Raw genomic sequence first — 24,644 nt, 5'->3', positions numbered from 1 at the left:
ACAACCTAAATTTAAAAATATTAGTAAAAAGGAATAAACTAATTAATGTTGCAACAGATCGCATTATTGCTAAGTAGCAACTGGTGTAGGTATTGCTATCCTCTTTACAAGTAAACATGGTAATCACGTCAGGATTCATGTGAACATTTTTTTAATTACCAATATTAAGGATGACGTCGTCTCCCATGCAGTTGGCTGTAGTGATGGTGCCTCCAATCTTCACCTGCCGCCTGTGGTAGATATCGTTAGGCCATTTTATTCTGAAACATAATTTTGTGTGCACTCCTTTATTTGAAAATCCAAAACTATTTGACAAGTGTCTACAGTGCCTACAGTGGTAAATAGTCTACCATAACACAATCTTTAGCCTATGGCATTGTACAAATAAAAATGTATCGATCCTAGCTAGCTGGCACAATCGGGGCGATTGAAACGGGGTAGCTAAACTGTAACAAAGGAAAATATTTATTTGGTCCCTTGCCAAGTTCTCGAACTAATTTTTTCTTCTCACAACGCGATATAAAAATGAACTTTAGCCCTATCATATCAGGGTCAAAAGATTTTAATAAATATGTTTGACCGCCTCACCCTATATCCAAGTGCTCGTAGGTGGGTTGGCTGCGGATGGCGCGTACCGCGGCCAGCGCTGCCGCGTGCTGCACCAGCGGCAACGACGGGTTCATCTTCTGCCACACCTGTACAGTCAGCAGTAAATTACCGTTCAAAATGTGTCCGGGCGCCCTCTTTAATGTATGACATATCGAGAGGTCCGATGCACAACCCAATAAGTATTTGCATTTTCATGAAATGAGTTATCTACTCACATAGAACTTTTCTTACACTTTTCAATTGTAACTGAAACGTTTCAGATTCCGTCATGGAAAAAAAAGTACACTAAGAGTTACATAACTCATTTTATGCAAATTCACACCTTCCTGAGTAGCCTCGGATCCCTCGATACGTTTGAATGGAATGACTTAGCCTCTTGGTTCGGGCATATTTTTAATTAGCTTATTATTTATTTATTTATTTGCAAACAATGTTGGTACAAAGATTAATAAGTGCATACTACCCCTTTGGGGTGCAGCAAGTAATTATTGTTAAAGATAAAAAAAAATTATAATAAACAAATACATACAGCATCTTATAATTAACATTAATAGACTTTAAATCATTAAATAGTCTTAAAATTACATATCAGAAACTGGACTATTTGTGCTTATAGGAGAGTTTATGAAGTCTCTCACACCGTAGTAACATCCATTTAACAAGAGGTCTCATTTTGGTATTAAACGTGTTGTCACTTTCTACTTTCTTGAGGGCGTCTGGTATTTTATTATGAAGTAATGCATCTATAGAGCGGGCTATCTTAAACATTTCCAATTTTGGAGTTGGTAATACGAGCTTTGTGTTTCGGCGTGTGCTTTCCACGAATTTAAAAACGTTCAAATGTTGTCTTACAAACATGGCAGCTTCCAAGATGTATATAGACGGAAGAATCAACATTTTTTCGTTTATAAAAGATACATGTAGGCCACTACATGTATCTCTTGGGCGTATATTGTTTATGGCGTAAGCATTGTTTTTTGGATGATAAAAAGATCCTTTGCTTCGGTGCTATGGCCCCATATAATGACGCCGTAGCGTAGCCACGCATATGCATAGTATGCGGAGAGTGCACATTGGCTTCGAGTAATCGTACGGGGGTGACGTCATCTCGGTTCGGTTTCGAATACAACAGTTTGACGTTCGATTCGAGTGCTGAGAATAAAAATGAAAAGAAATCGTACGATATCAAATCGAATCGCTCGACAACTGAGTTATCGTAAGGTTCTAAATCGACCCCCAGAACAGAAACCGCTAAATCATCCTTCAAATTACGTTTCAAATGCACGTATCTGAACACACGCGACAAATCCATCCAATGAGAATAGACGAAATTAGAATCGAAATTTATCGGATTTATTAATTTCCATTGTGAAACCATTACCTGCAGGGACATAGCGGCTTGCCCGGGAGGGGTGATCCAGGTGTTCCCTCCGCGGCCGCGGCCAGCGGTCTGACGCCTAGCGACCGCCGCCACGCCGTGCAACAGAGCAGAGTCCGTCACTAGCATCGTTGTGGACATCACATCGGCGTAAACTACCAGGCGGCCCAGCGCTATTGTGCTTAAATTCTGAAAATATCGTATATATGGTAATTAAGTTTTATTGAATGTCAGGATGTTTCGCTACCATGACATTCAATTATTTTTTGTGAAATTAATGTACTAGTTTGTTATAATCATTAAACAAAGACCAAACGCTTAGATTTTTTTCAATTCTATCCGGTTGGATTCTAATCAACGTCTCCCAGCAAACCGTGCCAGATGCTACGCGAACTAAGCCACGGAACGAACCAACGGACCTCACGAATTTTTCCATGTGTTTGTTGCAGATCATTGCTTTGGTTTTTAACAACTTTTTTTTGCCGTGAGAAATTTATGAATATAGTGTATAAGTACTGAAAAAATACATTACAAGAAAAAGCAAATTTGTTTGAACCTCTTCAGATTTGAATCTTATACAAGTGAAATAAAATTTATTTTAAGATATTTTGGTGTTCTTTTAGGATTCAAATATATTTAGGAAAAGAAACTATTTTTCCGGATTTAAATCGCGTATATATATGTTTTTTCAAACATATTGTCAAGGTTTCGCAATTCCGGTTAAACAATGATTTGACTGCAAATTTACACGGAAAAACAGACACACTTTATGCGTTCCTCCATTGTCCCAAAGAGCGCGCAAAAATTATTAAAATAGTATGACATTTGAGAGCTCTTCAATGGTGCTAAGTGGTCCTAAAAAATCTTTTGATTCGTTTTCTGTAAATTTTAAAATGTAAATTGAGGCACTGTTATACAATGCGATTTTTGTTTGCGTTTTTTTTTTAAATAAATTAAATTTGTACTTAAAACTGAACCTAAGGACTGAAGTAAGTATGAAAGACACATTGTCAATTTATTTGTATTTATTATATATTTCGAAGCAGTTGTTTTTCCTTACATTCAAGTAAATTTTGCGCTTATTGGGCTTGCCTGCATTTTGAATAAAAACATTTCAATTTTTGTTTAAAGGAGTACGTAAGATTATTGTGGTGATATGTATGATATGTGTGATGGTAGCTGTATACTCACATCGAAATACTCGACGGTAGAGAAGTGTTCAGGGCACTCGTACACATACACAGGCAGGAAATAGGCAGAGGGGGATTGGGTGGGATGCTCGTCGCGCAAGCACCACTGCACGGTCAACTCGCCCAATTGCTGCAAGCGCCCCTTCCCCGCGCGGCCCCCACACCAACCATCGATCGCGGACAACTTGTTCTAAGAAAATGTTTTTTGTTATAAAACGTGAAAGTCTCCGTATTGTTTCAGGTTAGCAAAACCAAGCAATAAAATATTACATTTATAGTTTTATTATGTTAGTCAAAATTCTTCATGGTGCAACAAGTCCGCAGTTTACTCTCTCCTTACTATAATAACGTGTGGGCACCATAATGTATAGCAGAGGTTCCCAAACTATTTGTCTCGTAGTACACATGTCAACGTTTTCTGCTTTGTGTAGACCTTTTGCCTTCAAATGTATTTTTGACAGCTGACACAGTGCTATCACTTTCATAAGTTTAACTGCATAGTGAGAAACTTAAAAAAGTAAAGTTTTATACATTTATCGAATCGAATATCTTGATGGTTGTGGTATATTTACGTCATAGGTATTAAATGTCTATAAGTACGTAGGTACTATCTGTGTAATATGGACTATTCCGATTATGGATAGTCTAAACCGTCTAAAGTCGGGTTTTCGCTATACGAAATAATCTCGGATCGAGTTCACTCGGATGACTACTCGTAAGGTGTAACATGTATTATTCGAGCGCACTCGAACATTGGCATCCGACCAGAGGGACTTGGGCGCGGCTTTATCTTTACGAGTTTTGACAGATCAGAGCAACATATGTGATGTTGTCTAATATTTATTATTATTTATTTATTACGAGTATATTTGGAGTATTTTATGAAAACAAAATGGCACCAACTAAGAAAAAGTGAAAGGAACGTGACACTATGAGGTTTTAAACGTGTTTTTATATTCCACTTCTTGAATAAAATTATTTAAGCAGCAGGATACATTTTAAAATTTATTTTCAGGTTTAAATTTTTTATTTTTTCCCTTTCATGATTTTATACTTCAGCCATCAGCATATCTGCTAGAACTCATACCTCGCAGCAGCAGATCAGTGTCATCATCTTGATTGTGCAAAGAGACCAATTACTTGGACGCTGATGAACTCGTAACGTGTAAACCAAAACCCGAGTGGACTCCTCTACGATCTACCTTGTATGAGCGCACTCGGTCCAAGAGCACTCGTTTAGTGAATACCCAGCTTAATGCACAAAAATTTTTTTGTTGACATTCTTGGTTAAGTGGACCGCTGGGGGTTGATTTAGGCCAGTTTAGGAGTCATCGGTGTACAGTAGTGTACAGGAACCTCCGATATAATTTTGGCAAAGAAAAGATGTTACTAGATAGTTTTAAAAAACATATATCCCAACAACGACCATAATACAATAAGCACGAATACTTATTATTATATAGTATTGAAACTGACGACGAGATAAGTTACAGAATATTGCGACCACGCCAAATTAAAAGCGGAACGACGTAATGTTAAAGGGATAGTTAGTGTCGCTTTGCATTATAAAGCGCTATTTAAGTACCACATTACGGCCGCACACCAATGACTGACTCGTGATGTATTATTGTATGATTTCTCAATCGACATTTGCGATCATGTGATAGATTCAAAAATCTTGTTCAATTAATAAATTGAACATGAAATAAGCATTTTAATTTGTCTTATTCGGTTATATTAATAGGTAGCATTTATAAAATATATATTAAATATGTGTTATGTTGTATGTCAACAAATTCTACTCAATAAACTGTTCCAACAAGTGTGCATATCGCTGTGGTTTTAAATATAAAAAGTTAAGTTTCTAGCATGCGTTTTATTTAACAAATCTGATCCAATTTGGCATTACCATCGAATCGAGATCGATGTTTATAAGACTCGTTTAAAGCACAGTTTATTAAAGCATGCTGTAGTTTAAACACAGATCGAGTTATTTTTTGTATTTATTTGTACATTTCAACAAATATTTACGTCATAAGATTCAATTATTTAATATGAAATAAATCGTGTGTACTTATTTTTTCAAACAAACCAACGTTCCGGGCTCTTTACAGGTCCCATAGTCAGAGCTAACTGTGGTGATAAAGTCATCAGCCAGTTATGTCTAATATTAATATTTTAAATATTATATTGGTTGTTAAAACAAAAAAAGTTACAGACTAATGTTAGTAATAAATAACACCTTATAAATATGTTCTAGGTTTAGGATACACGATATTTGGACCAGTGTTCGTCAAAATAGTCCTAAAATAAAGAAGCAATGACACGATAAGAAGAAGACTGGTTGATGACTTAACCATGTCAGGCAGCAGTGACCATGGAACCTGTAAAGAACGGAACGTCCTTTTCTTTTGAAAAAAAAAACAAATATACGCGATTAAGAACCGAAAAAATAGTTTAATTTCCACTTTAGTTTTCAGAGTAGAAGTCGCGAAAGCCTAAAGAATCTATTATTTCCATAAATGAGAGTAAATTTGTATTAATGACGTTAATTGTAGCTCACAATGAATTGTCACCTACATTCTTCGAGTTAACTAAATAACTGAATAACAAATATGCAGCACATGATATCCACAAGACACAAAATAGCTTACAATAAATACAATATTGAATACTATTTATCGAAAATGCATAAAGCCCGAGCGTGCAATAAATTGCATAATTCTATTTCAAAATCTCGCCACGTGCGATGTTTTGTGTTAACATTTACCATAATATAAGTAGCAAATACGCGGTTTGTATAGAGATTCCAAGAGCAGACTGTATATATAGGGCCAAAACGATTCAGACTTGAATGGCATCAGGACTCAAATCAAGGTTAAGCTTTTTTAAACGACTTCACAGGGTGCGTACAGATGTGGCGACTACGCCGCGAACGTGAACAGATCTTACAACGTAATGCTCATTTGCAGCTCGCGAGCCTTCTGTAAACGCGGCGCATTCGCCAGATCTGTACGCACCCAACAGAAGGAGGAGGTTCTCTTTTCGAATGTTTTTTTTTTTGTGTAATGTTACGCGATTACTCCGACATTTTGTGAACCGATTTAGATGATTTTTGTGTTGGAAAGGGTCTGAGATACCCTTTCCAACAAAAAAATAATCTAAATCATCTAGTAGTCTCATTCAAATTTGATGAAAACGACTCATCCGTAGAACAAAGACCTATGTGCACGACTGCTTATTCTCAGAACACTGTGCATTTCGTACGTTGTTCTTTGCTATGAATATCAGATCGACCGTTGTTCGATTTTATTTGTCAGTAACTAAATAAAATAAAAAATTTCTGAAAACACCTATAGATAGGTATTAGTTTGATTAACGAGATTACGTATTTATCATATTTTCGCTGTATAATCACATCAGACTCTATTCTTCGGATGAGACGAAAAGATTCCACCTGTAAGGGTGGCAAATTAGAGGATGAACACGGTTTATTGGATTTCAACCACTTCCGTTAACTGATTTCAACAAAACTTAACAAATAGATGTAATAATATAATAACAATGTAATAATAATAATAATAATAATAATAATAAAAATTTGAGGTCGTTTTTTCAATAAAACGCTATAATTTATTATTGAAATAGTACGTAATTACAGGTAGACAATCAGCCTTTAAACAATGGGTGAATTAAAGAAAACTGACCATTTGTTCCTGGTGATATTTCTATATATTAATTGAACTTTGACAGCAAAATTCTGTGGGTATTATAAATTTTATTGCAAATGTTGTTTATAATTATTAGTACGATCACCACATGCAATATTGTCCTTTTTAACAAGAAAAAGTTACACCACGATTTGGAAAAGAGCATAGGTACATGTAAAGTACCTATAGTGAAAAAAAAATCGCGGTTATCTTGTAAAGTTTTGAGGTAGGTTTGTATTTCTTCTATTGCGAGAACTTTTAGGGATCGTGTTTTCACGCCGTATACTAATCAATGTATATCCTCGACTTTGCTATATATTTTTTCCAAAGCGATTGATTCAACACATTTCATGGTTGTTTCGAGGTTGCATAGACTCCTTATAGCTCAATTTCGCTAAAATGTTTTTTATTTTAATTGGTGTTGTAAATGACAGTATGGACATTTCTATTTTACATCTTATATGTACATATAATCTTCTTCTTCTTATTTTAAACGCTATGGCTCCATCGAAACAAACGATGATTTCGCCAATATCAAGTAAAAATAACTATTTGCGGTATTTCTATTTTATAATGTTACAACCCCATCGATACCCTAATTTTTTTTTTATAATATCAAATGACGGGACGAACAAGATTGAATAATAATTACATCAAATGTGTGTATATGAAGTGTGTGTTCAAATGTAAAACGTAGCAGTGAGTAAACTGTGCGCTACTGATATAAATGAAAAATATCTATTCATACTTTGTTAATACAGTGAAGGAATATACAATAAAAACACAGTTTAGTCGCAAAATTACAGGATTCTATGAAATAATGTATTAAATTATTATTAATAGCAATGACAAGGCGCAAGACAACCACACCAATTGGTCTGTGGAATAGCAATGGAATGCACTCTGTAGTACCTACCACTCGGAACACCCAGAAGACCTACATATATAGAAAAGTTCATTTCCCGATTAGGCCCTACCTGGAATCAAATCCCGAGCCTCCTCGTCTAGCGTCCACAGTGTAAGCCGTTGGGCCACCGAGGACGTCCATTCATTCAATTCAAGCCTGCTCATTAAATTTCAGGTTTTTTAGGAATTGACCTTATCACAAGTCTTGTTTAAGAATCAGAGTGTTGACACCTTCACACAAATGTGGATTCTATACTATGAATCATAATTAGATGTCCACAATGTAAACAAAGGGGATAACCAAGCAACGTAATTTTTTTTTTTGGTAGTTTCCTTTAACCCCTAAGACATTTAAGAAAGAAACGTTTAAAACTGCCTACCCCGATGGAAAAAACGCGTGAAGTATATGTATGTACGTATGTAGAACTCTTTTCAAGCTGTAACATGATAAAACTTAAAACAATTCACATTTTGCTATATACATATATAATAGGGGTTAAAGTATGAAATTGCCGATTTGTACTGAAAATCTAAATTGTTAATTTTTTAAATTTTTAACAAATTTATTTAATCAAAATAGTTGCCATTATTATCTATACATTGCTGCCATCTAATGGGAAGGTTATTAATGCCTTTGCGATAGAACTCCGACGATCTAGACTGCACAAACTGTGTGAAAGCATTTTGTACTGCCTCCTGGGAAGAAAACTTCTTGTCACGTAGATAATTGTCCAAATCACGAAAAAAATGGTAGTCCGTTGGAGCAAGGTCTGGTGAATACGGAGGATGACGAATGGTTTCTAACTGCAGTTCCTGAAGGGTCAAAATGGTTTCTCGTGCTGTGTGAGGTCTCGCGTTGTCGTGGAGCAATAATGGTGAAGATCGATTCATGAGTCGGGGCTGTTTTACTGCTAGTTTTGTCAACATGGTTCGGAGTTCGGCACAATAGACATCTGTCGTTATTGCTTGACCAGATCGGAGAAAACTATAGTGAATAACACCATGCTGAGACCACCAAACAGTTACCATTACCTTTTTATTGGTAAGTTTTGGGTTTAGGACACTGTTGTGGCATTTGACCTGGGGTCAGCTATTGCATTTTTCTTTTCCGGTTATCATAAAGAATCCACTTTTCATCACATGTTACAATTCGATCCAATATTCCTTCATTTCTGTACCGGTTCAACAAGGCAACACAAGTTTCAACACGCGTTTCTTTCTGCAGATCAGTCAAATCATGAGGCACCCATTTTTCGTATTTTTTTATTTTATTGATTTGACGCAAGTGAGTCAATATTGTGGGTAAGGTAACGTTAAACCATGCCGCTAATTCCTGGGTAGTTTGACTAGGATCGGCTTCCACTATCTCTCTTAATTCATCGTTATTCACCTGTGTGGGCGGTCTTCCTCGTGACTCGTTCTTTAAGTCGAAATTTCCATCACGAAAGCGTTTAAACCAAAATTGCACTGTGCGTTCATTAGTAGACCCCTCTCCAAACGCAGCATTGATATTGCGGGCTGTTTCTGCCGCGTTAGTTCCGCGTCGGAACTCGTATTCAAAAATCACTCGAATTTTCGCAGTATCCATCTTTCTTGTCTAAATTGAATAACAAAAACAATTGAAAGTCGATATTCAAATGTTTCAAATTTAAAAAAAAAAACAATCACAGAAACCATTTGAAAAAAGTTTCATTCGAAAACCTCAAACCATGAAGATTCTATGAAAATTCAAAGAACCTATTGCAATAAAACGGCAATTTCATACTTTAACCCCTAATATTTTAACCAGTCAGGAGGCAGTAGAGCGTTTGAGAAGCGTCATAATTTAATATTTTTTATTGTTTTTAAGTAGTACGTTTTTGCCAAAAGGTTACACCTTAGTACCTTAACATTTTGAAATATTATTTAATAAAATAATTTTAATTTTAATCATTCCACAAACCTGGTGATCTTATTTTGTTCGGGTACATAGTGACGCATTTAAGGAGACTCCTAAGTAGCAAAAATGCGACGTTCTTTTTTTGAAACTCATTATAGTTCTATGTACACGCTAATCGCGAAAAGCCAAGAAAGAAGAAAAAAAAAACTATAATTGAACTTTTCAATTCAGTGGCGAGTACCATAGACAATAGTATTTTGGTTCAGATTTAAAAAGAGCGCCTTTGTGATATGGTTAATGAAATTATAATTGACAGGCAGGAGTAAAAAAAGGTTATTTCAATATACCACTATAATATTGTTGATATTAACATTGACGCGTCACGCGACATAGTTGACATTGACGCGCCACGCGACATTGTTGACATTGACGCGTCAAACAGACGGGAGTTGCACTACTTGTCTCATTTTGCTATCCCTACGTCACTCAGAGTTGGGTAGGGTTGTCACTTTATTATTTTAGATGCATCTACAGGTTCGTAAACCTTACCTATTTCTGCCGCCAATCAGTAATGACAGCATTACTGTGTTCCGGTTTTAAAGGGTAAGGGTGCTGGTGAAATTACGGACACATGGGACTTGTCAACTTATGTCTCAGGGAGCCGGGCGCAGTGGCAGTGCCCCTCTTTGCGATTAAAGCTCTGGGTGGCACTGCAACTGTTATAGACAGGCGTGTAGCTTACCATTAGGTGCACGACTTGTTCGTCTCGTTACTTGATATTACAAAGAAAAAACGTAATTTGAAAAAAATAAATACCTACCCACGTGCTATATTGATATAACCTTTCGCAAATGCAGTACTTACATATTGATATTCTTAAAGCAGCATCGTGGATTGGTACCTCGATTATAGCAGTATGATTATGAAATATAAATGAAATGCTGAACAACTCTAAATTTGAAACACTTTTGTTCAAACAACAACAAACACATCTAAGATTTAATGTCATTTGTTAAACGCCGAGCGAAAGCTTCAATTTAATAATGAATGGCGCTTGCGACGATTCGACGACTGCTGAACATATTAAAAATGTTTGAAATCACATAACATTTTATATTTTAGGACAGTATTTAAATCACGATAGTAGAAAAGTGTGTAATGACTTATCTCATTCTAGATTCACCTAGAGGCAGATCCAAGCGATTATCTAGGCGAGGAAGGCGTCAAGAGCAACGACGCGCGACTAGAAATTATTCACAAAATCCTCGGCGATATTCTTGGCCTTCATGTCAAGGACCCGAGAGAATTCTCCAGTATGGATTACAGCAGGGGCTTCTTCCTAGGCAATCATGTGGTAAGGAAAGTTTCTGTAACGTAATAGTAATGTAACGCATCACCATTACAGTAGCTATTGCTTTTAGGGGATATTTGTGTTTTAGTGAATGGGAAAATATGCTCAGTTCGACAAAAATGATCCTTAAGATCCTAAAAAGTGCATTTGCAGTGTTATCTCTGACATTATTATTTAAAAGTGACTGTAGTTCTCCACCCTGTTGTACTCTGTTTTATTTTCAATTGTCCGTTTCCTTTTGTCATTTTTAAAGCACATTTAATATTTAACTTTATTACAGGTCCACTAAAGTACAAAAAGAAAGAAAGTACTTATTGTACATATGACGTTCTGATGCATAGAGACCTATTAAAAAAATTACGTAATACTACACACTTCACAGATTAAAAGTGCAACTAAAAAGTTGCTCGCCTCATCAACCGACCAATTCTTTTTTTAAATTAGCCTGTTGTCTTGGGCAACTGCTGCTGCTGTTGGGACGGACTAAATGTGAAAAAAAATCCTGTACTTTTATAATGAAAGGGTCTATTATAAGGATTAATTAATTCATTATAAATAACATAGTACTAAAGGAAGACCATGATATTTTGCATTTAAGTTTAAGAATATTAATTATAATGCGTTTTACTGTCGATATTCAAGATACTTCAAGATAAGACCCCGACCCATAACTTAATTTAAAGGAACCCTGTTCAATTATACATTTATTAAAAAAAAACTTGCACAGTGAAAAATAAAATAATATCTCAATAAAGCTAAATATCTCTATCTACAATATTTAAAGTACATTCTTTCTGTGTTCCATAACCGTGGTATGCCCTGGATATATATGGCAAGTTACATGACACTTTCTGGCATACCATTTGGTATACCAATATGTTATAATTGGAAAAATAATATCTCACCACTAAAATACGCGTTATCAGGTCATTTTTGTCGAGCTGAAGTGTTTTATACAACAATTTCGCTCTTGTCGTACAAATGTCTGTGCATTTAATTTAAATTAGGAATGAGTACTTTGTGACTTAAGTCTGCATATTAGTTTATATTAACGAAGTAATTACTTGAAGTATAAATTACTGGATATGGTACTTTAATAGATGAAGACGCTTCTTAGATACACCGTCATCTGGTTTTCATTATAATCATCTTTTTAATGGACACACACTTCGGGATGTTAATACAGGTGAATTGATTCTTTAGGGTATAACCATAGTATATTAAGAAAAGTGTGGTAAGTCCATACAAACGTAGTAGCGCGATTTGTATGTGTGCGCCGTTTACGGACGTACACATACGCATAATTTCACGATGCACTCGTGTTGCATAGCGCTGGTCGCCTCACGCGCCTTTCATTATTATGCGAATGTGTGCGTTCGTACACGGCGCGCGGCAGGCATGCAGACATAACCGCGCTGCTGCGTATGAATGGAGTTACCATACTTGTGTTATTATACTATTGTGTAACTCTACTCGTGAATACAAACGGCTTGTTCTACTGAATCTCTTGTGAAGCTGTTATTATGCTCGTGTGGACCTATGGGGTTTTCCACTAAGGGCGGGTAGATTTTGACATTTCATAGCGGCCATGTTGTTGAGGTTGCTTTTGCGCGCATCGTTGCCACAATTGAACACCCATTTTGATAATAAATTTCATCATTAGCACGTGTTGCTCGACACTGTAACTTGCCATGTCGATTTGTGTTTACTGGCTGAAAAATATACAGCCTCAACAACAAGGCCGCTATAAACTTTCAAAATCTACCCACACTTAATGAAAAACCCTTTAGTAGCTAATTTAAGCACGCTTAGCATTGGTGTGGATGATAAACGTGCCACAAAAACACAAAGTTTCTAAACGCACATTTCTAATTTTATTGCCACAAATAATTGGAAGCATACGTTTGTATTCGCGACTAGAACGTTCCTCTATGGTTTTTATTGCCTCCTTTTAAACGCGCTGTTTAAATTGATACACAATTCACAAAGCCTTTCATCAAGCATCGAGCACTGTGTATTCTTGTGACACTGACGTAGTAGCTGCTGATTGACACACAATGCAAAACAGTATGACCATAGAGTCCTTCTTACGGGTCTATAGAGTTAGTCCTTTTTGCTTAGACAATATATTCTGTTCTTAGGTTTTCGCGATTGTTACACATAGGAAATGAAACTATTTTTCCGAATTTAAATCGCGTATATTTGTTTTTTTAAACAAACCGACGTTTCGGGCCCTTTACAGGTCCCATGGTCACGGTTGACTGAGGTGGTACAGTCTTCAACCAGTTATGTCTAATATTGATGCAAACCCCCATATTTTTTCACCACCAATTAAATACCTTATTTTTCATTTTACAAAGAAAACATTCCAATTTACGCTACATTAAATTTTACAAATTATTTTATTGAATGAATTTTTATGAAGTTCAATTTATTGTTAATTAATAATAGAAATTAGAATAAACTAAAACATATTAATTAGTACTGCAGTCTTATGTCTGTTTGGGATTTTTCATTAGAGGAAATACTGGATCCCAAACTGGTGGTACGGAGAAACCATCTTCCCTGTTGAAATTAGAATTTTTTTTAATTTCAATGGCCTCTTGTAGCATCTTGGGTAGATAACGGAATTCTTTTGCAAGGACCTGAGGTTTGTCAAACTTCTTTGAACGTTTAGGTTTATCCATGACATGCTCGCAGACTGCAGACTTGTTTACGCGACGGTGTTTGACATCAGCTATATGTTCTTTGACGCGGGTACAAATACTTCGCTTTGTTTGTCCAATATAAGAGAGACTGCATTCACAGTCAAGCTTGTAAACTCTTGCATCCTGTAAGGGGATGTTACATTTCACGGGTCTCAGGAACTGAGCAATCTTCTTGGGGGCTTCAAATAGGTCTTGATAGATGCACGCCTAAGGACTCTTCCGATCTTGTCTGTAACACCTCTCACGTAAGGTAAGATGACAGGTCTTCGCTCGACTGTTGGTGATTTCACACGGGGCCTGCGGCATTGGCGTGGAATCTTCAACTTAGTCGCATGTGTATATCCTAATTTCAACAAGGAAGATAGTTTCTCCGTACCACCAGTTTGGGATCCAGTATTTACTCTAATGAAAAATCCCAAACAGACATAAGACTGCAGTACTAATTAATATGTTTTAGTTTGTTCTAATTTCTATTATTAATTAATAATAAATTGAACTTAATTAAAATTCATTCAATAAAATAATTTGTAAAACTTAATGTAGCGTAAATTGGAATGTTTTCTTTGTAAAATTAAAAATAAGGTATTTAATTAATAACTATTGTAACTTTAGTGAAAAAGTATGGTGGTTTGCATCAATATTAGACATAACTGGTTGAAGACTGTACCACCTAAGTCAACCGTGACCATGGGACCTGTAAAGGGCCCGAAACGTCGGTTTGTTTGAAAAAACAAATATACGCGATTTAAATCCGGAAAAATAGTTCATTTCCAATATATTCTGCTTCGGCCGTCATGATAACCGTATGAAACACTCAGATCTTGGAACTTTTTATAAGAAAAGCGATGAAACATTTTCCGTAATTTTTACCCTTTGTTTAAAATTGAACGTAATGCACATATTGCTTCTTTGCTTCTGTATTTGTATGAATATTGGACATAGTAAAAACATATTACATACATTTACCCGTTTCGAATGCGTTGTCAAACGAGCTCTGACAGACGAACAGCCGAAACATCTTGATCGACTAATTTCAATTGTGTAGTATGTTCAATCTTCAACTCTTAATATCAATAATTGATACAGCAAAGAGCAATTAGAAAGTATAAAGATAAAATAAGAAAAAGCGATGGAACTTATCACTATATACATACATCAAAAGTGTCTAGGGTTCAAGGATTTTTTAATATATTTGTTTACCCTATTAAAGTTAAACAAAAATATCTATACAAATTTATTAAAGTATTTATTTAATTATTTTTTTATGTAAATTATGAAATTGACCAAAAAACCAATGGTGTTAAAAAAAATTTAAAAATCAATTAAAAACCTGATTTTCAGTGCTTGGCGTAAACGTACTTAATCCTTCATCAAACTTTTTATGTGTGTATATAAAGGAATAAAAAATGCTACAAATTCACAAATTACGTCAGTGTAAGTTTTATAAGGCTCATAACGCGAGGTCGCGAACCGCATTTGTCGTCGTTTACAATACGGGAGCTGCAAACGTGACCCTAAAATCAATCTAGGTTATATAGTCAGTGTCCTAGAACACAAAGTGCAGCGATCGTCCACCATTGAGTAAAGAATCTATTAGATAAGGAATTATTAGAGGTGTTGTCCGCTAGGCGGCGTGGCCGGCGCGCGCCTCCGGCCCGGGCCACGTGACGGTGTGACGGCCGGTGAGAGCACCAAGCTTCACACTTGTTCCTTTTATTCGCTTCCTGCTAGAGATTCCAATAGTATGATAGAGAAATTACACTTTGGTATGAATCCTAATTAGGTGACCAAAATATAAACAAAGAAATGTCATTGTCAAAGTGTGAATCCAGGTGTGTTAAACCTTCTATTTTTAACGGAATTGGAAAAGGAGGAGTTTCCCACTTTCTACAATTTTAATTATCTATTACAAAATATTAACAATGAACAAAAACTTTAACAACAATACACAATAATTTAACATACGCACTAGAAAGACAAGAAAACATTCAAGTTCGAGAAACGAAGCATTAATGACATTTATGACACAGCAAAATGGCGGCACAAAAAATATTTTTGATCCTGATTGTATTACCAGCATCGAGTACATAACCAACCAGGTCAGAAAATTATTTACGACCTTAAAGATAGTCTTTTATTATAATTATTGTATTAAACGGAATTAAGTAAAATATTAGGGGTTAAAGTATGAAATTGCCGTTTTATTGCAATAGGTTCTTTGAATTTTCATAGAATCTTCATGGTTTGAGGTTTTCGAATGAAACTTTTTTCAAATGGTTTCTGTGATTTTTTTTTTTTTTATATTTGAAACATTTGAATATCGACTTTCAATTGTTTTTGTTATTCAATTTAGACAAGAAAGATGGATACTGCGAAAATTCGAGTGATTTTTGAATACGAGTTCCGACGCGGAACTAACGCGGCAGAAACAGCCCGCAATATCAATGCTGCGTTTGGAGAGGGGTCTACTAATGAACGCACCGTGCGATTTTGGTTTAAACGCTTTCGTGATGGAAATTTCGACTTAAAGAACGAGTCACGAGGAAGACCGCCCACACAGGTGAATAACGATGAATTAAGAGAGATAGTGGAAGCCGATCCTAGTCAAACTACCCAGGAATTAGCGGCATGGTTTAACGTTACCTTACCCACAATATTGACTCACTTGCGTCAAATCAATAAAATAAAAAAATACGAAAAATGGGTGCCTCATGATTTGACTGATCTGCAGAAAGAAACGCGTGTTGAAACTTGTGTTGCCTTGTTGAACCGGTACAGAAATGAAGGAATATTGGATCGAATTGTAACATGTGATGAAAAGTGGATTCTTTATGATAACCGGAAAAGAAAAATGCAATGGCTGACCCCAGGTCAAATGCCACAACAGTGTCCTAAAGCAAAACTTACCAATAAAAAGGTAATGGTAACTGTTTGGTGGTCTCAGCATGGTGTTATTCACTATAGTTTTCTCCGATCTGGTCAAGCAATAACGGCAGATGTCTATTGTGCCGAACTCCGAACCATGTTGACAAAACTAGCAGTAAAACAGCCCCGACTCATGAATCGATCTTCACCATTATTGCTCCACGACAACGCGAGACCTCACACAGCACGAGAAACCATTTTGACCCTTCAGGAACTGCAGTTAGAAACCATTCGTCATCCTCCGTATTCACCAGACCTTGCTCCAACGGACTACCATTTTTTTCGTGATTTGGACAATTATCTACGTGACAAGAAGTTTTCTTCCCAGGAGGCAGTACAAAATGCTTTCACACAGTTTGTGCAGTCTAGATCGTCGGAGTTCTATCGCAAAGGTATTAATAACCTTCCCATTAGATGGCAGCAATGTATAGATAATAATGGCAACTATTTTGATTAAATAAATTTGTTAAAAATTTAAAAAATAAACAATTTAGATTTTCAGTACAAATCGGCAATTTCATACTTTAACCCCTATTATAAGCTGTACCTGGCCAATCACGGACACTTGTATCCTATCTTTTTGGTTTTTTGTTTTGTAGCGTTTGTTTCGTTTGAGTTTTTGGTCGTTGATTTTTAACAAAATAATCTTTAAGTATTGGTTGTATTTCATTATTTTAATTTACTCGTACAAAAAGTATTGTATGCAATCATTACATAAGTAGGTCTTAGGGTCGTATTCCAGAACTCTACTCAATACTCAAGTCAGGACTTGAGTATTGCAGTGAGCACTGAAAATCATACTCAAGTCCTTGCCATTAGGGTCGTATTTCCAGTGCTTGAAATCATACTCAAGTCTGCTCAAATCCTGACTTGAGCATTGAGTAGAGTTTTGGAATACGACCCTTAGAATCTTGTTCCTATTACTTAGGAAACAAGGTTTTAACGATTGCATAAAATACTATTGTCAAGTGCAGTACTTATATTACATATTTATATTTTTACACCAGCACCTCGATTATGGAATAGAAATGAAATGAAAAAAGTTGTATATACTTGGTTAAGTATTCATTTATAAATTAAAAAAATATACTTTGGAATATATTTTCCTCGATTAGGATTTATTGTCTAAAGTAAAGCAGGTTCTCAACGCCTCTCTACATTTGATGTAATTTCTAAACACCGAGCTTTAGTTTCAATTCGTTAATGAATGGCACGTGGTGTACACATACAAGCATCGTTGTTACGTTTGTGTGGAGTGCCACTGCTTGTCTTATTTTATTATTGATTATGGCTACAGTACGTAAAAAATTAGCTTGTTTAGAATGACACAATATGTCAAAATTAATGAACCAGTGATGGGGCACAATTAGTGAAATCGAGAATCGATGTTAAAATATATCGACTGACCTATGACATATTTAAATTAGTGAAATAATATTATGGCAATAACTGAAATCAACTCATATGATAGAGTCCGCCTCATCAATAATGGCGAATTGGAGTGGCGACACTATTTGTTAATTTTTTATTTAATCTCCAAAAATTTCACTAAGCACATCTAAATAGCAAAATATACGTACATGTTTAATAAAAACCAACCTAAACTATACAATTTAACTGAGAATAACACAAAGTAGCTCAAAAACATTTTAAAAATTACCGCCAAATAATTATTCTTATTGGCTTTTGGCTGTTAGCTTTTCAGCTACTTGTTTCATGACTGGATGAGTTGATCGTCTATATATTTTCAATTTGTTCCAATTACAATGGTTTTTTCCGTCAGGCGTAACTTTATAGCGTTAAGTTGTATAATAAACATTAATAATATTCTTTAGTGAATTAGCTTCAAAACTGATATATCGTCTGTATAAAGATAAAACCACATAAGTGACATTTTCCACAATAAAACCTTATGTTATGTACCTGTTGTAAGAAAATCACCATTTTTCTGCAGAGAAAACTCTTATTGTGTTTATAGCTTTTTTGTTATTGAGTTTCATGTGCAGAAAAATAGTGACTTTCTTATCATAGCTATATAAATTAAAAACTTTTCGTGGAAAAAGTAACTTATGTGGTTTTACTTTTAAATAGACGATATTAATGATTTGTGTATTTCAATTACTGTATGTTAATGGCTTTTAACGTAAATATGTAATAGATTGTTTCGTCTTACTATAAATAATAAAATTCGTATGACGCTACTACGAATTTACGTTCTAACAACTTAACAATGTATTTCCGTCATATTCATTACAACTCATTACAAGATTTATATACTCAGTTAGTGATTTGTTGCATGTCTATTCAAATATCCAGCGCAACTGAGCTAGTATACTTTGCTAAGGCCCGTTGAATACGTTAAATCTTTAATTTTGGTATAATTTGGTACGTTACGCCTAAATGTTTAGGTATAAGTTTTATTACTAAACCCGGTTTTGAAGGGTTTTTACAGGCACATGGGACTTGTCAAGTTACGTCTCAGGATGACGGGCGCAGTGGCAGTGCCCCTTAGATCTTTGCAATTTAAAGCTCTGAGTGGCACTGTAATTGTCTTGAACGGGCGTGCAGATTACCATTAGGCGCACGACTTGTTCGTCCCGTCACTTGATGTTATAAAAAAATATACAAATGACCACGATGATGGTACGATCGATGTTTTGATATGGATGTGTCCCACACATCCCATAATAATGTAATAATAACATAACAACGATGGCGTAGAACACAACCACATCGATATAATCTGTCTCAAAATTGGGAATTCCCTATATTACTAGTTTTAGAGCATCGGAATTTACAAAACACCCACATACCGGGTATCTAACCCGGGACCTCCTCATACTTCGTCCACAGTGCAAGCCGTTGGGCCACAGATGGCGTTTTTAATTAAAATAAAAATTACAGCGTATTCTTATCAGAATTTTAATCTTGTATCTCAACATAGTTAAACTTTACATTGCAGTTAAAATATGGCGCGCAAAAATTTTTCATGTTTAATAGTACATTCGTATTAAATAATAATGATATTACGATAAACTAGCATCGAAGCTTCAGTTCTAGAAAATACTATCTTAGTTAAGTATAAATAAGAATGAAAAGAGCATAAACTAAAATAAGTATAATAATTTCCACTTACTTGAGAGAAAATAGCGATTCCGCTATTGGTGAGATCAGTGGCTTGGAGCAGGGATGGGGTGCGCCACGTCTCCTCTGACGCCAGGACTTGGATGGCCAACTCATGTCCCGGGTGTCCGGTGTATTTTGATGGCCTAAGTATTTTACGAGTCGATTAATGCCAATTTTTATTCAAAAGCCATTCGCTACTGAACGCTTAAAGTGTTAGCTCATAGGATGTTGGGTTCTTCGACAAATCAACGTTACGACTTATACATATATTAAAGCCCGCATTAAATATGCAAGTGTCGCACGCGTATACGCTGATGATTGCTTTACATTAAACAAATAAAAATAAGAAATGAGCTCGCAACATTGGGTCTACTCTCGTACTCCATCCGACATCCGCCCAAAACAATAAGTGTCAAACAAGTAATACACGACCAAATCAAAAAACAATGTCAAGTGTGAAGCTTCATTCGCATCATACACCTTTTAACTTGGTCGAGTATTATTTATTTGGCATTAATTATTTCGGACGGGATGTCAGACGAAGCACGAGAGTACAGGGCCAGGTCCTAACGTCAATTTTCGAACGGTTTATACTTTTAGTGTTGTAGATTACGAACACAATCGACTCACCGCAGTCGTGACTACATCATGCATAATTATTCATCCACAAACAAAATCAAAATGTCATTAAATATCACATCATCAGTTGACGTTGTAACTTTATTTACAAAAACTAAGAGCAAAATTCATACTGAAATGAGGCATAACAAGAGTGCATACAAGCAAAATTATAACATAGAAGAATGATATTAAGGGAGTTACCATATTTATTGACTTGAATCGGCTTGAGCCAGATAGAATAAACGTTACGTCCATGCAATAAGAGCGAAAAAGACATGCATTTCGCTTCCGCTATGACCACAGACGCGAAACGCATAAAGTCTTTTTCGCTCTTTGAGTGTCAACAAGAGTGGCGAACTGCCCAAGTAAAAGCAAGCTCTTTACAAAATGTTTCAATATGAATTTGTAACGTTTTGCTTGAAAATTTTAAACAAGCACTAAAGTATAAAAAAAGCTTTTATTACCTTTTTAACAGGTATTAAAAGCGTTTTTCTTAAACTTGAAACAAAAATACATACAATTACTTTGTTTAAAATTAGAAATATGAAATATTTTGCTAAGCGACTTCAAATTTAAAGCCTTTGTTTTAGGCTTTGTGTTTAAAGAAAATTTTGAATAATAGCTTTACTTATCAACATCAGAAGTCCCTCTATTACTGAAAACTGCTCCAATATGCTAAAATGTTTGTCCAAATATTCTAAGATATAATTGGTTTATCAACTCGGTACACTTCTGAAAATGACTGATGAATGAAGCCCAATTTTGAACACATATTATTATATGTAAATAGTTTTTTGCATTCTGCCAATACATGTAGTTTTTATTGAAGTCGCTTTCTTTTTAAAAAGTTATAAAATTATTTTGCGTACCGACACATATTTGCGTCCTGACTTGCTCTGCAAAATTGATTGAAAATATTAAGTACAGTTATCATGTACACGCTTATAATACAATAAAAAATAGGGGGAAAAAGTGGATGAACCACATATTAATAACGTTTATGGGTAACCTTGATTACCGGTTCATGCCAGGAGCAAACAAATCAATGGAACTTTTTATTAAATTCACTACCACATTGCGAACCACTGACCTTTGTAGGTCAAAGTTGCAAACTTCAAATTACACTTTTATTTACGATATCAAGTGACAGGACGAACAAGTGGGCCGTTTAGTTAATTTCTCCTAATACCGTTAAATTTATTGCTTTTGTTATGTAAACATTACGGCGAAGCGGGATAACCGTTTTTCTAGATCAAATGTTTAATATATAATTTCATAGGTATTTACAAAAAAAATATACGATACACTTAAGGATATTGTCTAAAGAATTCACGCAACTTCGCGGACCCAAATTGTCACAATTATATATAGCTGACCTCCGGTAGGAGGTGGTACCCCAAGAAGACGAAGAATGTAGTAATTTGTTACACAATAGGATGTACGTTACCCGATCATATACAATTACGAAAACAGGCTAAAGTAAAAGTCTAAAACAAATTATTTAAAAATAAAATATCAATTTGTTCATAATTTTTATGTGCTGTGGTGGTGTAGAGATATTTCTCTTTAAGTAGTACACAGAAAAACTGCTACATTTTGGTTTTCAACTGAAGTCCCGTAGTTATTAAATTCACATTTATGTCAAATCTTAAAAATTCCCCAGTCAGTCGCCACCGAGCGTTGGTCAACGTTGGATTTGTGTCAATTTTTCTCCGCCTATTCTTATTTAATCGTATTAATTTCCACACCTTACCTAAAATCTACGCTCATGTTCAAATGGCTCGCCTTAATTAATCGGATAACGTTTCTTTGAAGATCTTTTCACAGGCAGCACGTGAAAATATCAAATAACATAGCAAATATCAACAAAAGCTCGAATGTATAGTTTAGTTCTAACACGCATTCGATGAAATAAAATTAGATCTATGGCGCTTCAACAATTTACTTTTACGTGAAAAGTAATGCCTAATAGTGTTTCGATGTGATGTAGCATTAAACAAAAGTATTTCGATGATTGAAATACAAATTGAAGGAATAGTTGACAAATCGTCGTAGATGAAGTGTAATTAAACGAAGTGTGTTTCGAAATGATGTAGTAAACTATTATTTTTACCAACAAAAAGCCTTTAACTCGACTTTAAGAATATAACTAAAATATCGAAGAGATACGTTCCAAATTAACTCTAACTACAGTCTTATCCAGAAAAGGTCTTTATAACATACTAATTACACTTATACTTTTATTAAAATTGAATTATTTTATATTAAGATATATAAGATCATTGATATTAAGCATATAAATTTATTACTTATTGATTTCTGAAATGTCCCTTAGTATTGAGTTATGTGAAGCTAAATATTTACAAAAAAAAACAAACTTACTGTCTTTCGCTTTCAGTCGAGAATTGCTTCTTGGCCGGTGAAGCTTGGTAGCAGAAGATGTGATGCTTCATTTTTACAGATTTCCACTTATCGAATGTGAATTGAACCACTTCGTTTTCACGAACCTGATTGATAGTAAATTAGATAAATCAATAGTTTGAAGATTCATATAAGTCTGTTAAAGATCCAGTTATGCCTGTTATAGCCCGCGTAATCTAGTTCTTCTTGGGTTTATTATAATTGCAATTTCCATGAGTACAATACAATCCTACTCTTCAAGTTTTTGTGACCTAATTACATTGCTTGTAAAAATTGCTCTAGATCTATATACAGGCTGTATATTTGAAAGTGAGACATATTCATACATGTCATAGTAAATCATGTTACAACTTAACATAGACTAAAATAAAATTAGGATATGGGATAGAACAAAAAATAAATCAACAAATGTGTTTTGAAGTGTAGATACGAATAAACCGATTCCCTTTACGCTTGATTTCGAGTGCAATGGGAATGCTACCAAGCGAGGGCCGAGTGAGACAGCAACAATAACAATGATTTCACATTTACGTTTTAGCTTATGTTAATTGATTGATAAAAAAAATGATTGATTTTTTAGTTATTTACAGTTTATTTACACTTACGTGGTACGGAGCAAGTGTTCAAAATGTCCACCGTTTTCCACAATGCATAGTCTAGCACGGCATAGTAAATTTTGTTTTAAATTGTACAACACAAACACATTTTGTCTCACAGTATAAAATGCTGAGATAATCCTCTCACGCAACGCATCGACACTGTTCACCTCCTCCGCGTAAACTCCGATTTGGGAACATTTCAATAGCTTGCCTCACACTATCACCACTTATTGCGTAAAGTCGCACCATCTCAGTCAATTCCACGTTAGAATAAATACCCATTTTGCGGCGATCGGGCGAGCGGAAGGACAAATAATTTACGTGTCTTCGTTAGATCAAGGTCGCGCGTGGACTGAGCAATTTCGCGTATGCGCCCGCGTCCTCACCCCCGACCTGTGCTTTGCTTTTCGCCGCTGCGTCGGAGCAATAATAGTGATGTGGATAGATTTCGATAACTAATGTTGTGCTCAAGTAGTAGTCGATAAAAAAAAATTAAAAAATATTTTTTGTAAAGTTTAAGTTCATTCGTTTATTATTTCTTTGGGTTGAGAATCAGGAATATAACGCACTCTATAAGTATGTCCCACTTTCAAATATACAGCCTGTATAAATAGGTAACTAAACATTCTACACTGTTTCCTGTTTCCTGCAGTTTACAGTATGGAACAAAAATGTTCCAATTATCTTTCATGTAACCACAAAAGTTTATTTTGACTGGTCCTACAAAATAAACTTCATACAATTACTTCCAGTTGCATTACCTCAGCAGTCTTATAGTATGGTAGCACAGTGTGCAGAAGATCTGAGCAAAGTGCGAGCAACCGTCCACCGTCAAGCAAATGTGCGAGTAGCAACGGCGCGCATCTGCCCACACATCCTGCCACTGCCACCAACGCCGCACGTCCGCGCCACGCTCCTGCCTCCAGTGCTTCGCGCGACACACTGTATAGTGTGTATCTGAAATAAATAGAATTTTGTAGCTTATGAGTGTATATAATAAACTAAAGACACATTATGTGTCCTGTGGTGCAATAAGAATTTCTTTTAAACCTACAGATATTTTAGCTGATATACAAAAACTTTTATTGGGGCAACCCCAGATAAAAATTACCATAAATTAAGTTTCAGAACTAGCCTTAGGATTGAAGCCACACTTGGGCTTAATGTTTCCCAAATTGACACAATATTTTTCCAACTTGTATTAACTTCCATTTTTTAATT

The 24,644-nt window shown here is 35.3% G+C and overlaps 1 protein-coding gene across 1 annotated transcript in view; it reads right to left on the bottom strand.

Moving 5' to 3' along the window:
• LOC113239550 (biotin--protein ligase) overlaps positions 1–24,644 on the bottom strand; it is a 32,914-nt gene that overhangs the window by 6,243 nt on the left and 2,027 nt on the right. Inside the window, exons 5-11 of the mRNA XM_026476610.1 lie at positions 24,185–24,380; positions 22,786–22,910; positions 19,793–19,925; positions 3,179–3,367; positions 1,991–2,176; positions 589–695; positions 160–260 (exon numbers count right to left, since the gene is read on the bottom strand). Of these exons, the coding sequence (XP_026332395.1) occupies positions 160–260; positions 589–695; positions 1,991–2,176; positions 3,179–3,367; positions 19,793–19,925; positions 22,786–22,910; positions 24,185–24,380 (1,037 nt within the window). The remainder of the gene's footprint in view (positions 1–159; positions 261–588; positions 696–1,990; positions 2,177–3,178; positions 3,368–19,792; positions 19,926–22,785; positions 22,911–24,184; positions 24,381–24,644) is intronic.

Source organism: Hyposmocoma kahamanoa, unplaced genomic scaffold (genome assembly GCF_003589595.1).
Source record: "Hyposmocoma kahamanoa isolate Upper Pololo Valley unplaced genomic scaffold, ASM358959v1 99879, whole genome shotgun sequence".
NCBI classification, from domain to species: domain Eukaryota; kingdom Metazoa; phylum Arthropoda; class Insecta; order Lepidoptera; family Cosmopterigidae; genus Hyposmocoma; species Hyposmocoma kahamanoa.
The sequence above is the reverse complement of the archived record's forward strand: the minus strand, read 5'-3'. Positions and strand labels throughout refer to the sequence as shown.